Source organism: Nannobrachium achirus, assembly GCF_963921795.1.
Source record: "Nannobrachium achirus genome assembly, chromosome: 4".
NCBI lineage: Eukaryota > Metazoa > Chordata > Actinopteri > Myctophiformes > Myctophidae > Nannobrachium > Nannobrachium achirus.
Genome location: NC_137813.1, coordinates 744327 through 757500, shown reverse-complemented (window position 1 = coordinate 757500; position 13174 = coordinate 744327). Strand labels below are relative to the sequence as shown.

Here is a 13174-nt window from a genome sequence, read left to right as displayed (position 1 = left end):
AGTGTTTGGGGAGCTACTGGCCAGGTGTTTTATAGTGTTTGGGGAGGTACTGGCCAGGTGTTTTATAGTGTTTGGGGAGGTACTGGCCAGGTGTTTTATAGTGTTTGGGGAGGTACTGGCCAGGTGTTTTATAGTATTTGGGGAGGTACTGGCCAGGTGTTTTATAGTGTTTGGGGAGCTACTGGCCAGGTGTTTTATAGTGTTTGGGGAGGTTCTGGCCAGGTGTTTTATAGTGTTTGGGGAGCTACTGGCCAGGTGTTTTATAGTGTTTGGGGAGGTTCTGGACAGGTGTTTTATAGTGTTTGGGGAGGTACTGGCCAGGTGTTTTATAGTGTTTGGGGAGGTTCTGGCCAGGTGTTTTATAGTGTTTGGGGAGGTACTGGCCAGGTGTTTTATAGTGTTTGGGGAGGCACTGGCCAGGTGTTTTATAGTGTTTGGGGAGCTACTGGCCAGGTGTTTTATAGTGTTTGGGGAGGTTCTGGCCCAGGTGTTTTATAGTGTTTGGGGAGGTACTGGCCAGGTGTTTTATAGTGTTTGGGGAGGCACTGGCCAGGTGTTTTATAGTGTTTGGGGAGCTACTGGCCAGGTGTTTTATAGTGTTTGGGGAGGTTCTGGCCAGGTGTTTTATAGTGTTTGGGGAGGTTCTGGCCAGGTGTTTTATAGTGTTTGGGGAGGTACTGGCCAGGTGTTTTATAGTGTTTGGGGAGGTACTGGCCAGGTGTTTTATAGTGTTTGGGGAGGTACTGGCCAGGTGTTTTATAGTGTTTGGGGAGGTACTGGCCAGGTTTTTTGTCACATTCCTAAGACATAAATGTGATAACAATACATTTACCCCCATTGATTCCGGATGGTGACCCGTTTCGAAACGGGTCACCATCCGGAATCAATGGGGGGTAAATTTACTCAAATCAAATTTTTGTCTTAGGAATGTGATAAAAACCAAAAAATATTATTGAACTCTAGTCTCCATGGCGTGAGTAATCAATAGAAAAAAAGTCATTTTGGGGGTGAACTTCTCCTTTAAGGGCTGTATTTTCATTGTCTAAGGACCAGCTCTTATGTCTTAACTTAAAGGCCTGTCCATACTGTCTCCGACCACCAAACCTTTAGTCAGAGAGTTCTGACTTCCCGACGTGCAGCTTTCTGAACTCTAATTCGGGGGTAATGCTTTTCAGAAGATACGAGCGACGTCATGTTGTAGTTGAACCAGGCGTGTTGTTGCCTGATTTATTCATGAAGCTTTCCCGGAACAGAAAGATCCCATGATTGGCCGCTAGTTGCACTGTTTTCCCCCCGCGAGGTATCAAAAAGAATATTTCTCCACTGGACCCCATTCATTTTCCTCTTTGATTTTCTAACCTTAATAAACATCGTCATAAATACTTTATGCTTCCTGTCGCTAGTGAAAAACTGCCTTTCAATGACCATGATATGCGTTTTGTGCAAATATGGTCCCATTTATGTTAAAATTGATGATAAAGTTGCGGGGGGGCGTGGCCAACTAAACTGATACCAGCCGGCTGTGTTCTTCTTCGTGTGCTTTATTTCGGGAGGCTCCGACCACATTCTCCCATGTATCCCTTTGGTTGCACGTGACCGTTGGCAGCCAATAGCATTCCTTATGATTCCTGGGGTACCATTCAAACAATGATGGCGACACCCATACAAGGGACAAAAAAAGCCTCATTTTCGCATCATAGAAACCAATGGCTTCGCACCGTCCATATATATTTTTTTTACAGTCTATGAGTTGAACCGGACCTTTCCAACAAAAGGTTCAGTGGTCGGAGACAGCATGTCTTGGACGTGTTTCTGTGACGGTCTAATTCTTTCTGTGAATGAAATGGAATCACTTGCTCTAAATCATTATGATGATGTGATTGATTTAAAGAAGTAATGTAGGAAACTCTTCAATGCATAAATTAGTTATTAAAAAGTCAAAGTCTCTCTCTCTCTCTCTCTCTCATCTCTCTCTCTCTCTCTCGCCCAGGTGCAGGTTCTCCCAGACTGGGTTCTCCACCAGGCTCCATGTGCCAACGCCACGCAGTCTCTGGAGAGAGTGATACACATCCAGAGTAACACACACACACACACACACACACACACACACACACACACACACACACACACACACACACACACACTGGAGAGAGTGATACACATCCAGAGTAACACACACATCCAGAGTAACACACACACACACACACACACACACACACACACACACACACACACACACACACACACACTGGAGAGAGTGATACACATCCAGAGTAACACACACACACACACACACACACACACTGGAGAGAGTGATACACATCCAGAGTAACACACACACACACACACACACACACACACACACACACACACACACACACACACACACACACATGATGATGACAAGCTATTTATTATGAACCTTGTCTTGAATAATCTTAAAGCAACCCATTTAGAGGCGGTCAGATCATGTTTTGAGCACAAACAGAAATGTTCAATTGGTCACAACACAGAACGTTGTGTTCATATGTTAATTAAGGGCTCGCCTCCTCATTTGGCTTCCCATCGCAGTTCCATTTGGTTGTAGAAGGACACAGCAGGTTGATTTCGGCCACATCTCGGTCAATTCTGATCAGATTTTTTTTTAAATAAAAAAATCCACATACCGGTATTACTTGGGAAGCCTATAGAGATGTGCCGATTGATCGGTGAGTGATCGCTATCGGCTGATAATGCCTCTTATCGGCTTCGATTGGCATCGGATTTGCCCCTATCGGCTTTGACGATCTACAAGCTAGATCAGCTGTTGTCTTAATATTTATCTGTGGGACTGAATGTAACCTCAGCTTCAACTCCTACAAGTTGAATTGGATACTAAAGGACCTCAGCCTCCAATCTCCTAATGTTTATACTTATAGATGATAGATAGATACTGATTCCAGTTGATCGTTGATCGGTATCGGCCCCAAAAATCGCAAACGGAGCATCTCTAGAAGCCTACGTTCCTTTCCGATACCAGCCGTGGCTTTATTGTGTACAAAAGATAGCGAAAATGAATTTTCTGTCTCTCTCTGTCTCTCTCTCTCTCTCTCTCTCTCTCTCTCTCTCTCTGTCTCTCTCTCTCTCTCTCTCTCTCTCTCTCTCTCTCTCTCTCTCTCTCTCTCTAGGTGAGCACTGGTCAGGTCTTCAGCGATTGGCTCAGACGGTTTCTCAGAGCCTATGGGAGGCTGAGAGAGGGGGAGGAGACAACGAGGAGGCGGGGCCAGGAGACCAGAGCCAATCAGAGGAGGAGGCGGAGACTCTGGTCGCCATGGCGTCGCTGACGGTCGACGCCCAGTCGAGCCCCGCCCCCGTCGTCCCGGAGACCAACCGGTCAGATTTATTTATTTGTTTGTTTATTTGTATGTTTGACCGCTCCTACATCTGACTCTGTGTAGCATCACATTGTTGACCCCTGAGATCCCTGATGTCATCAATATTTAAGCCCATATTTGGTTATGCCCATATTTGGCAATGCTCATATATGGACGCTCCATATGGCCAAGACAGAATTCATTTGCAAATCAAGACTGCTGACTATCATCACCTGGATCTCCATATATGGAGATCACGGCATTGACCTCATCAAACCCTCTATATCCATACATGGAGATCACCTAGATCTCCATATATGGAGCTGGTCAATACCTCTACATCTGACCTCACAGACTCCACATATGGATATAGCTGACCTGTTGTGACATCACAGTGATGATGGTTTGATCATCTGAGTCCCCCCCCCCCCCACACACATCCATGTAAACTACCGTATGTTTAACATAAATCCCAGATCATCTCATTTGCATACAGGAAGTGATCTTTTGTACTTTGACTCCGCCCACAGGACTGCAGAGGAGCCAATGGAGGAGGAGCCGGTGTGTTGACTACGCCCATATAAGGAGGAGCCAATGAACAGAGAGAATAGACTCTGATGTCCCTCCCTCCGTGTGTCCACACACACACACACACACACACACACACACACACACACACACACACACACACACAGGAGGAGGGATCTGATTGGTTGAGGTGGAACAAGACGGAACAGGGAAAGGAAACGGTTTTCTATTGGTTCGTTGGGACAAGGACACGCCCCCACCATCTGTAGATTTATCATTTCATTGGTCTATCTGTCTGTCAATCATCTATCTATCTATCTATCTATCTATCTATCTATCTATCTATCTATCTATCTATCTTCTGTCTGTCCGTCGTTATCATTCAACACTAATTATTAATGAGACAAATTGAACTTATTATCAAGCTCTCTCTCTCTCTCTCTCTCTCTCTCTTTCTCTCTCTCTCTCTCTCTCCCTCTCTCTCGCTCTACCATGGGACCATGTTGCCTAGCTACCAGGACCGCTATCCAATCAAAACGCTTGTCATACGATAACAGGAACCTATCGGCCTCATTCACACTGCGGCCATCTTGGATCACATGACCACATGGGGTGAGCCTGCGTTACAAACCATCGTAAACAACGGAGCGATGCGATTGTTTTATCCCACGATTGTGTAACCCATTTTTCACCCGGTGTCAACAATCTAATGTAACCCTGGGCTCTGCTCTCCCTCTGCCAACCTGGGGAGAGCAACAGACTGACCTCATACTTCCTTCTATGCATGAGGAGTCCAAGACGCTTCTTTTCACCTGACAGGGGGGAGTTTCCCCAGCTGGACATATTCAAGCTAGGTTGTGAGTACAAAGACTCACTATCTGTGCAGGGCTTTCTCCGCGGTCATATTAACACTTTGTAAGCCACGGGGAGCCCCTTAATGTTAAAACCGTAGTATATCGCACATCCCAGCAAGGAGTCTCAGCCACGCCGTACTTTCCCGGACTTTGTCATTAAAACCGGAATAAATGATTTTGATCCGAAAATCGGCGATCGTCTAACCTTCCCTAGTCACCGCTCGTCCATCGGTGGCTCGTGGCTGCTCTGACATGAAACAGAAGTGACTCTCATGGCCTCTCCTTCTTCAGCCTTCCTTCCTCCCACCCACTTCTTGTTTAGACGTTAGCACTAGCAGAGCTGGAGTGCTAGGTGCTAGGCTATCCAAAGTGGACACATCGACTGTTCAGTCACTCCTGGACTATATGCATGGATCGTTATGCGCGCGGATCGCGCACGCGAAACGCACGGGGAGATCGATGCTCGGCCAAAACCACCACTTTATCCCAACGGAGATCGAGAAAATCACGGTGAGCTAATGACCTGGGGGAAAAAAAGAAAGAAAAAACAACGGCGCTGTCCAAGAAGGAGGGGCGGCGGGCTCATGTTTATAAACATAATATTATGTCTCAGATCACAATACAATAATAGAAATTTCACGGCTAATCTACCAACCACCATTCTATTTCGGACGGCAAAGGGTTAACCATTTGTTGTGACATGAAGCTACTAGTATCCCTACTTACAGCTGGGGCGGTTCCAGGGGGGTCTAGAGGGGGCTTTAGCCCCCCCTGGTGAAGGCTTAGCACCCCCTAAGCCCCCCCCACCTCACAGACCCAATTGTGATGAAAAATATTTAAGGAATAAATAAATAAAATGTATATGAATATGTGAAAGACAACTGACTGACTTCTATGTAAACCATGCTATAAAATCATACTTTTTATGCTGGAAAGCATCTTCAGCCTCACAAAAACCCTATCAGATCACCTACAGTCCTCAGATTTGGAGCTGGAAACTGCCAATGATCTGGTCTGTTCAGTTATCCATAACCAATAGGAGCGAGTGAATCACGTTTGTCATATTAGTACTATTCATTATTGTTTGTTGCCAAAATTAATTTGCCCCCGCTCTAAAAAAGCCAGCTCCCTCATAGCCCCCCCAGTCACAATGTTCTGGAGCCGCCACTGACTTACAGCTAACTGGCGTTACAGCGATGTTAGCGATGTTAGCGATGTTAGCGCTACTAAAGTTGTTTGATTGGTGATTAACATGCAGAAATCACAATACAGTAAGTTAATATGATGGCGGAGCAAGCTCTGCACAGCTAGCAAGTCTTTACACAGTAACGATGCAACCTAACTTACCTTGAATATCGTGGATGTACATTCAATCCAGTTACTGTCGCCCTTCTATTTAATCCTTTTGGGGATGTTGACGTTGTCATCTGCCCAGTTGTCGATTTGGTCAAAATAAATTGCTTGAACAGAACTCATATTTTGGGACCATGTGGTCATGTGATCCAAGATGGCTGCCACCCCATGTGGTCATGTGATCCAAGATGGCTGCCACCCCATGTGGTCATGTGATCCAAGATGGCGGCGGTGTGAACTCATCCATAAAACAACCAAAGAAGAAGAAAACCCCGGGAAGAGAAAGAGAGCACCTCGTCATTTCCCGCCATAAATCACCTGGTCATTGAGGCCCCTCCCCCAAGCCATTCCCATTGGATAAGCCTTAATGTCACCTCTAGTGGTGAACGGTGGATGGCGGATCTTCTGAAACTTAACACCATCGTTGGCCAAGCTAAACGAGGCAACGATTTAGCTAAACTAGGCTAAACTAAGCTAAGCTAAGCTAAACTAAGTTATGCTATGCTATAATATAACCTAAAAAGGTTTTTGGAATATTTGTAAAACGGGGGGCGTGGCCATTGACCAAGCAGAAAAGAACGTAGCGAGAAAGAGAGAAAAGAAAAAGAGATTTGGTTTATTTTTTTTCTCGTGAGTTTTGTCCCTTTTTTTTATAATCATAAACTTTATTTATAATCATAAACTTTATTTATAATCATAAACTTTATCGAACATTTTTAATTTAAACTTTTCATCAAAAAGCCTTAATGTCCGTCTGCCAGCAACGTGTCACTTCCTGTTTCCTGTTGTAAATAATACTGTTTGCTGTTGTGCTGTTGCCACGGTTACCGCTCACTATTTTATAAAAAAAATAATAAAATAAAACTATTCACTCATCAGGTCACCTGTCAATCAACGACGTAACTTCCTGTTTCCTGCTCGCTCAGGGGAGAAACTGGGCGGAGTCAAAAGTTACGTAATACAGCAAGGTCAGAGGTCAAGAGGTGAACCTGATGAAGTGACCTTTCATCCAATCAGATTGGAGTTGGTTCTAATCCAATCAGATTGAAGTTGGTTCTAATCCAATCAGATTGGAGTTTCAGATGTTTTGATGTTGTGAAAATGTTCTTGATCAGAATCACTTTTATTGTAAATTATTAATCTATTAACTGATCAACCTCTCTCTCTCTCTCCTCTCCTCTCTCTCTCTCTCTCTCTCTCTCTCTCTCTCTCTCTCTCTTGATTGTCTCTCACTCAGACTATCTGGTTGTCATTTGTTGTTAAAATGTAACAATGTTTGTTCAGTTTTTTTTCTTTTGCCTTCAGTCTGGATGTTTACTGATGTTTACTGATGTTTTCTGATGTTTACTGATGTTTACTGATGTTTACTGATGTTTTCTGATGTTTCTGATGTTTTCTGATGTTTACTGATGTTTACTGATGTTTACTGCTTCACCTCCCTATGAATGAATGAACCGTTGTGAAGCCCTTTGAGTTGAACCTAACCCTAACGAACCCTAACCCCTTCGTTAACCCTTTGAGTTGAACCTAACCCTAACCCCTTCGTTAACCCTTTGAGTTGAACCTAACCCTAACGAACCCTAACCCCTTCGTTAACCCTTTGAGTTGAACCTAACCCTAACGAACCCTAACCCCTTCGTTAACCCTTTGAGTTGAACCTAACCCTAACGAACCCTAACCCCTTCGTTAACCCTTTGAGTTGAACCTAACCCTAACGAACCCTAACCCCTTCGCTAACCCTTTGAGTTGAACCTAACCCTAACGAACCCTAACCCCTTCGTTAACCCTTTGAGTTGAACCTAACCCTAACGAACCCTAACCCCTTCGTTAACCCTTTGAGTTGCAACTTGCTTAGAAAAGCGTTCTATAAAAATGCAATCCATTACTGATATACAGAGTAGGGCATTAACGACTTGTGATTTTTGCAAGTCGACTCGACTCAGTAAAAAGTTGAGTTGAAGTCGACTTTATCGTTTGATGACGTCATCACATCACACACGACCCCCCAATTATTTTGGGGGGTCCCCAGATGATTAACTTAATGTGAAACATTGTTTTCTCTCTCAACTGTAAACAAACCAACATAAAGTTTAAGTGTATAGAGGGTATCTGCACATTTCTAACGTGACAATTTAAGGACTTTTTAATGCCTTTAAAATGACAAATTAAACATTGTCCAAATTGTCAAATATACAGAGGCAGAAATTGTGAAAATAGCAGATCTACAAGCTCACAACGCCTCGCAACGCGACTTTCTCTGGTGGGAGTCGACTTGTGTAAAGAAGTCGACTAAGTCGACTTGTGTAAAGAAGTCGACTAAGTCGACTTGTGTAAAGAAGTCGACTAAGTCGACTTGTGTAAAGAAGTCGACTAAGTCGACTTGTGTAAAGAAGTCGACTAAGTCGACTTGTGTAAAGAAGTCGACTAAGTCGACTTGTGTAAAGAAGTCGACTAAGTCGACTTGTCGGCTCTTTGGTTAATGCCCTAGTATACAGAGATGTTTCAAAGGGGGGGGGGGTGGGGGGGGGGGGGGGGGGTTAGTCATATCAGTCCAAACATTTCAACTTGTTTTAATGCTCAGATGAAAGAAGGTAATAATAATAATAATAATTATTATTATTATTAAATAAAAAACATTCCTGGTACATGATGGTCTGTCAGACAGAAAGATGTTCTCTCCATATTTAAAATGTTATGCTTTTACTTTGGTAAATGAAGCTCCTAAACTTCTATATTTATGCTTTTACTTTGGTAAATGAATGTTCTATACTCTGCCGTACCCAGAGCCGTAGAATGGAGAGAGTTACCACACTAACATCGACTCCCATTGTAAGCGTGGAAAGCATTGTGGAAGGTTAGCTTAGCTTAGCTTACTGGGGGCCTGTTGTCATTCTTAGTGAGCCTCTGCTGCTCTTCAGCCCCCCCCCCCCCCCCTTTCACTGGCTGGTAAGCAGACTAAATCACCTCTTCTTCACACTTTTAACCCTGCAAGGCCCAGCGTTGCTTTTTGGCAACATTTTTTAAATTATTAAAAAATAAATGTTATAATTAGTTTTCCTGTTCTTTTTTCACATTAACATCGCCATTAAATCCTATTGTTTAGTATTACAATGCCATTAGGCCACGATATTTGCATATACCCCCCCACAGAGGCTGACATTCACACCTCCAGAGAAGTTGAAATCCAGCGTCTGGACGAACAACATCTCACTTTTTAACTGAAGCTATTCCTCACTAAAACAAAAGTAAAATGCCTGTAATATTTTTTTTCGTGATCATTAGAATGTCTAGAACACGTGTATATGTTAATATTGTGAAAAAATATCCCCAAAATGCAAATTAGAGCATGATTTATGATTTATGGCTATAAACCTTACAAAAACTTTGATAATTTTTAACATTACATTTTCCTGTGATTAGGACTCCTACAACACCATCTGATTTAAAAAAAAATTGTCCAGTAGAAATTAATTTGGGTCTTGCAGGGTTTTTTAATAATGTTGTCTACCTTAAAGAGGGCCCGTGAATGAGTTAATAGCGGGAAAAAGAGGTGATTTAGTCTCCTTACCAGCCAGTGAAAGGCCTGGGTTATAATGGGTTATAATGGGTTATAATGGGTTATAATGGGTTATAATGGGTTATAATGGGTTATAGTGGGTTATAATGGGTTATAATGGGTTATAATGGGTTATAATGGGTTATAATGGCTTATAATGGGTTATAATGGGGGGGGCGGGGCTGAGAATGAGAACAGGCTCCATGCGACGCCACTTCTGGTCTGCGGCGAGATCAAAGCGTGACGCCACTCTGCTTACACTGCTCTATACCTCCATATATGGAGAAAGCCCCATATATGGAGATCAAAGCGTGACGCCACTCTGCTTACACTGCTCTATACCTCCATATATGAGAAAGCCCCATATATGGAGATCAAAGTGTGACGCCACTCTGCTTACACTGCTCTATACCTCCATATATGAGAAAGCCCCATATATGGAGATCAAAGCGTGACGCCACTCTGCTTACACTGCTCTATACCTCCATATATGGAGAAAGCCCCATATATGGAGATCAAAGTGTGACGCCACTCTGCTTATACACTGCTCTATACCTCCATATATGGAGAAAGCCCCATATATGGAGATCAAAGTGTGACGCCACTCTGCTTACACTGCTCTATACCTCCATATATGGAGAAAGCCCCATATATGGAGATCAAAGCGTGACGCCACTCTGCTTACACTGCTCTATACCTCCATATATGGAGAAAGCCCCATATATGGAGATCAAAGTGTGACGCCACTCTGCTTACACTGCTCTATACCTCCATATATGGAGAAAGCCCCATATATGGAGATCAAAGCGTGACGCCACTCTGCTTACACTGCTCTATACCTCCATATATGGAGAAAGCCCCATATATGGAGATCAAAGCGTGACGCCACTCTGCTTACACTGCTCTATACCTCCATATATGGAGAAAGCCCCATATATGGAGATCAAAGTGTGACGCCACTCTGCTTACCACTGCCTCTATACCCTCCATATATGGAGAAAGCCCCATATATGGAGATCAAAGCGTGACGCCACTCTGCTTACACTGCTCTATACCTCCATATATGGAGAAAGCCCCATATATGGAGATCAAAGCGTGACGCCACTCTGCTTACACTGCTCTATACCTCCATATATGGAGAAAGCCCCATATATGGAGATCAAAGTGTGACGCCACTCTGCTTACACTGCTCTATACCTCCATATATGGAGAAAGCCCATATATGGAGATCAAAGCGTGACGCCACTCTGCTTACACTGCTCTATACCTCCATATATGGAGAAAGCCCATATATGGAGATCAAAGCGTGACGCCACTCTGCTTACACTGCTCTATACCTCCATATATGGAGAAAGCCCCATATATGGAGATCAAAGCGTGACGCCACTCTGCTTACACTGCTCTATACCTCCATATATGGAGAAAGCCCCATATATGGAGATCAACGCGTGACGCCACTCTGCTTACACTGCTCTATACCTCCATATATGGAGAAAGCCCCATATATGGAGATCAAAGCGTGACGCCACTCTGCTTACACTGCTCTATACCTCCATATATGGAGAAAGCCCCATATATGGAGATCAAAGCGTGACGCCACTCTGCTTACACTGCTCTATACCTCCATATATGGAGAAAGCCCCATATATGGAGATCAAAGCGTGACGCCACTCTGCTTACACTGCTCTATACCTCCATATATGGAGAAAGCCCCATATATGGAGATCAAAGCATGTCACCACTCTGCTTACACTGCTCTATACCTCCATATATGGAGAAAGCCCCATATATGGAGATCAAAGCATGTCACCACTCTGCTTACACTGCTCTATACCTCCATATATGGAGAAAGCCCCATATATGGAGATCAAAGCATGTCACCACTCTGCTTACACTGCTCTATACCTCCATATATGGAGAAAGCCCCATATATGGAGATCAAAGCATGTCACCACTCTGCTTACACTGCTCTATACTCCATATATGGAGGAAAGCCCCATATATGGAGATCAAAGCATGTCACCACTCTGCTTACACTGCTCTATACCTCCATATATGGAGAAAGCCCCATATATGGAGATCAAAGCATGTCACCACTCTGCTTACACTGCTCTATACCTCCATATATGGAGAAAGCCCCATATATGGAGATCAAAGCATGTCACCACTCTGCTTACACTGCTCTATACCTCCATATATGGAGAAAGCCCCATATATGGAGATCAAAGCGTGTCACCACTCTGCTTACACTGCTCTATACCTCCATATATGGAGAAAGCCCCATATATGGAGATCAAAGCATGTCACCACTCTGCTTACACTGCTCTATACCTCCATATATGGAGAAAGCCCCATATATGGAGATCAAAGCATGTCACCACTCTGCTTACACTGCTCTATACCTCCATATATGGAGAAAGCCCCATATATGGAGATCAAAGCATGTCACCACTCTGCTTACACTGCTCTATACCTCCATATATGGAGAAAGCCCATATATGGAGATCAAAGCGTGACGCCACTCTGCTTACACTGCTCTATACCTCCATATATGAGAAAGCCCCATATATGGAGATCAAAGCGTGTCACCACTCTGCTTACACTGCTCTATACCTCCATATATGGAGAAAGCCCATATATGGAGATCAAAGCGTGTCACCACTCTGCTTACACTGGCTCTATACCTCCATATATGGAGAAAGCCCCATATATGGAGATCAAAGCGTGACGCCACTCTGCTTACACTGCTCTATACCTCCATATATGGAGAAAAGCCCCATATATGGAACGAGATCAAATCTGACGCCACTCTGCTTACACCACCGTGTCACGCTAAAGCATCGACTGTTTATTATATTTATTTATTCCCCCTTTTTTTTCTTCTTTTATTTTACGAAGGTGGTGTAATACCGTCATGCGGAGAGCAGATCTACAAGCTCAAGATCAGAGCTTGTAGATCTGCAGTTTGTTCAGTTGTTTTTTATGGTGAAAAGTGGCAGTTTTCATCAGTCCTGATCCTTCACATAATATTTATGTAAATGTGTGTGTGTGTGTGTGTGTGTGTGTGTGTGTGTGTGTTGTCACTGTATAGCGCCACCCAGTGGCCAGGTGGTGTCACTGCAGCCGATATGTTTCAATAACAAAGGGAAAGTCGTGAATCTCATCGTCACGTCGTTATTCTGCTTCTATTGTTTTATTAATGTGATGATGTCATCAATCTATTGTTTTATTTGATTGTTTTTTAATGTGATGATGTCATCAATCTATTGTTTTATTGATTGTTTTTTAATGTGATGATGTCATCAATCTATTGTTTTATTTGATTGTTTTTTAATGTGATGATGTCATCAATCTGTTGTCGGGTAAACAATAAATGTCTCACAGCTCAGTCCAGTGTGTTGAGGTCAGTGGTGTCAGTTCAGAAACAGCTAAGGTGTGGCCAACATGACTGGTGTCTTGCAACACACCAGTCATGTTGCCACACCTTAACAACAGGCATGATACATTTATTTTAAGAACATTTTATTTTT

General features: G+C 43.4%; 1 protein-coding gene across 1 annotated transcript in view; it reads left to right on the top strand.

Moving 5' to 3' along the window:
• hdac5 (histone deacetylase 5) overlaps positions 1-5002 on the top strand; it is a 72275-nt gene extending 67273 nt beyond the window's left edge. The window contains 3 exon segments of the mRNA XM_080724828.1: positions 1991-2075; positions 3168-3372; positions 3884-5002. Of these exon segments, the coding sequence (XP_080580954.1) occupies positions 1991-2075; positions 3168-3372; positions 3884-3923 (330 nt within the window). The 3' untranslated portion in view covers positions 3924-5002.
• Positions 5003-13174: the final 8172 nt, after the last annotated feature.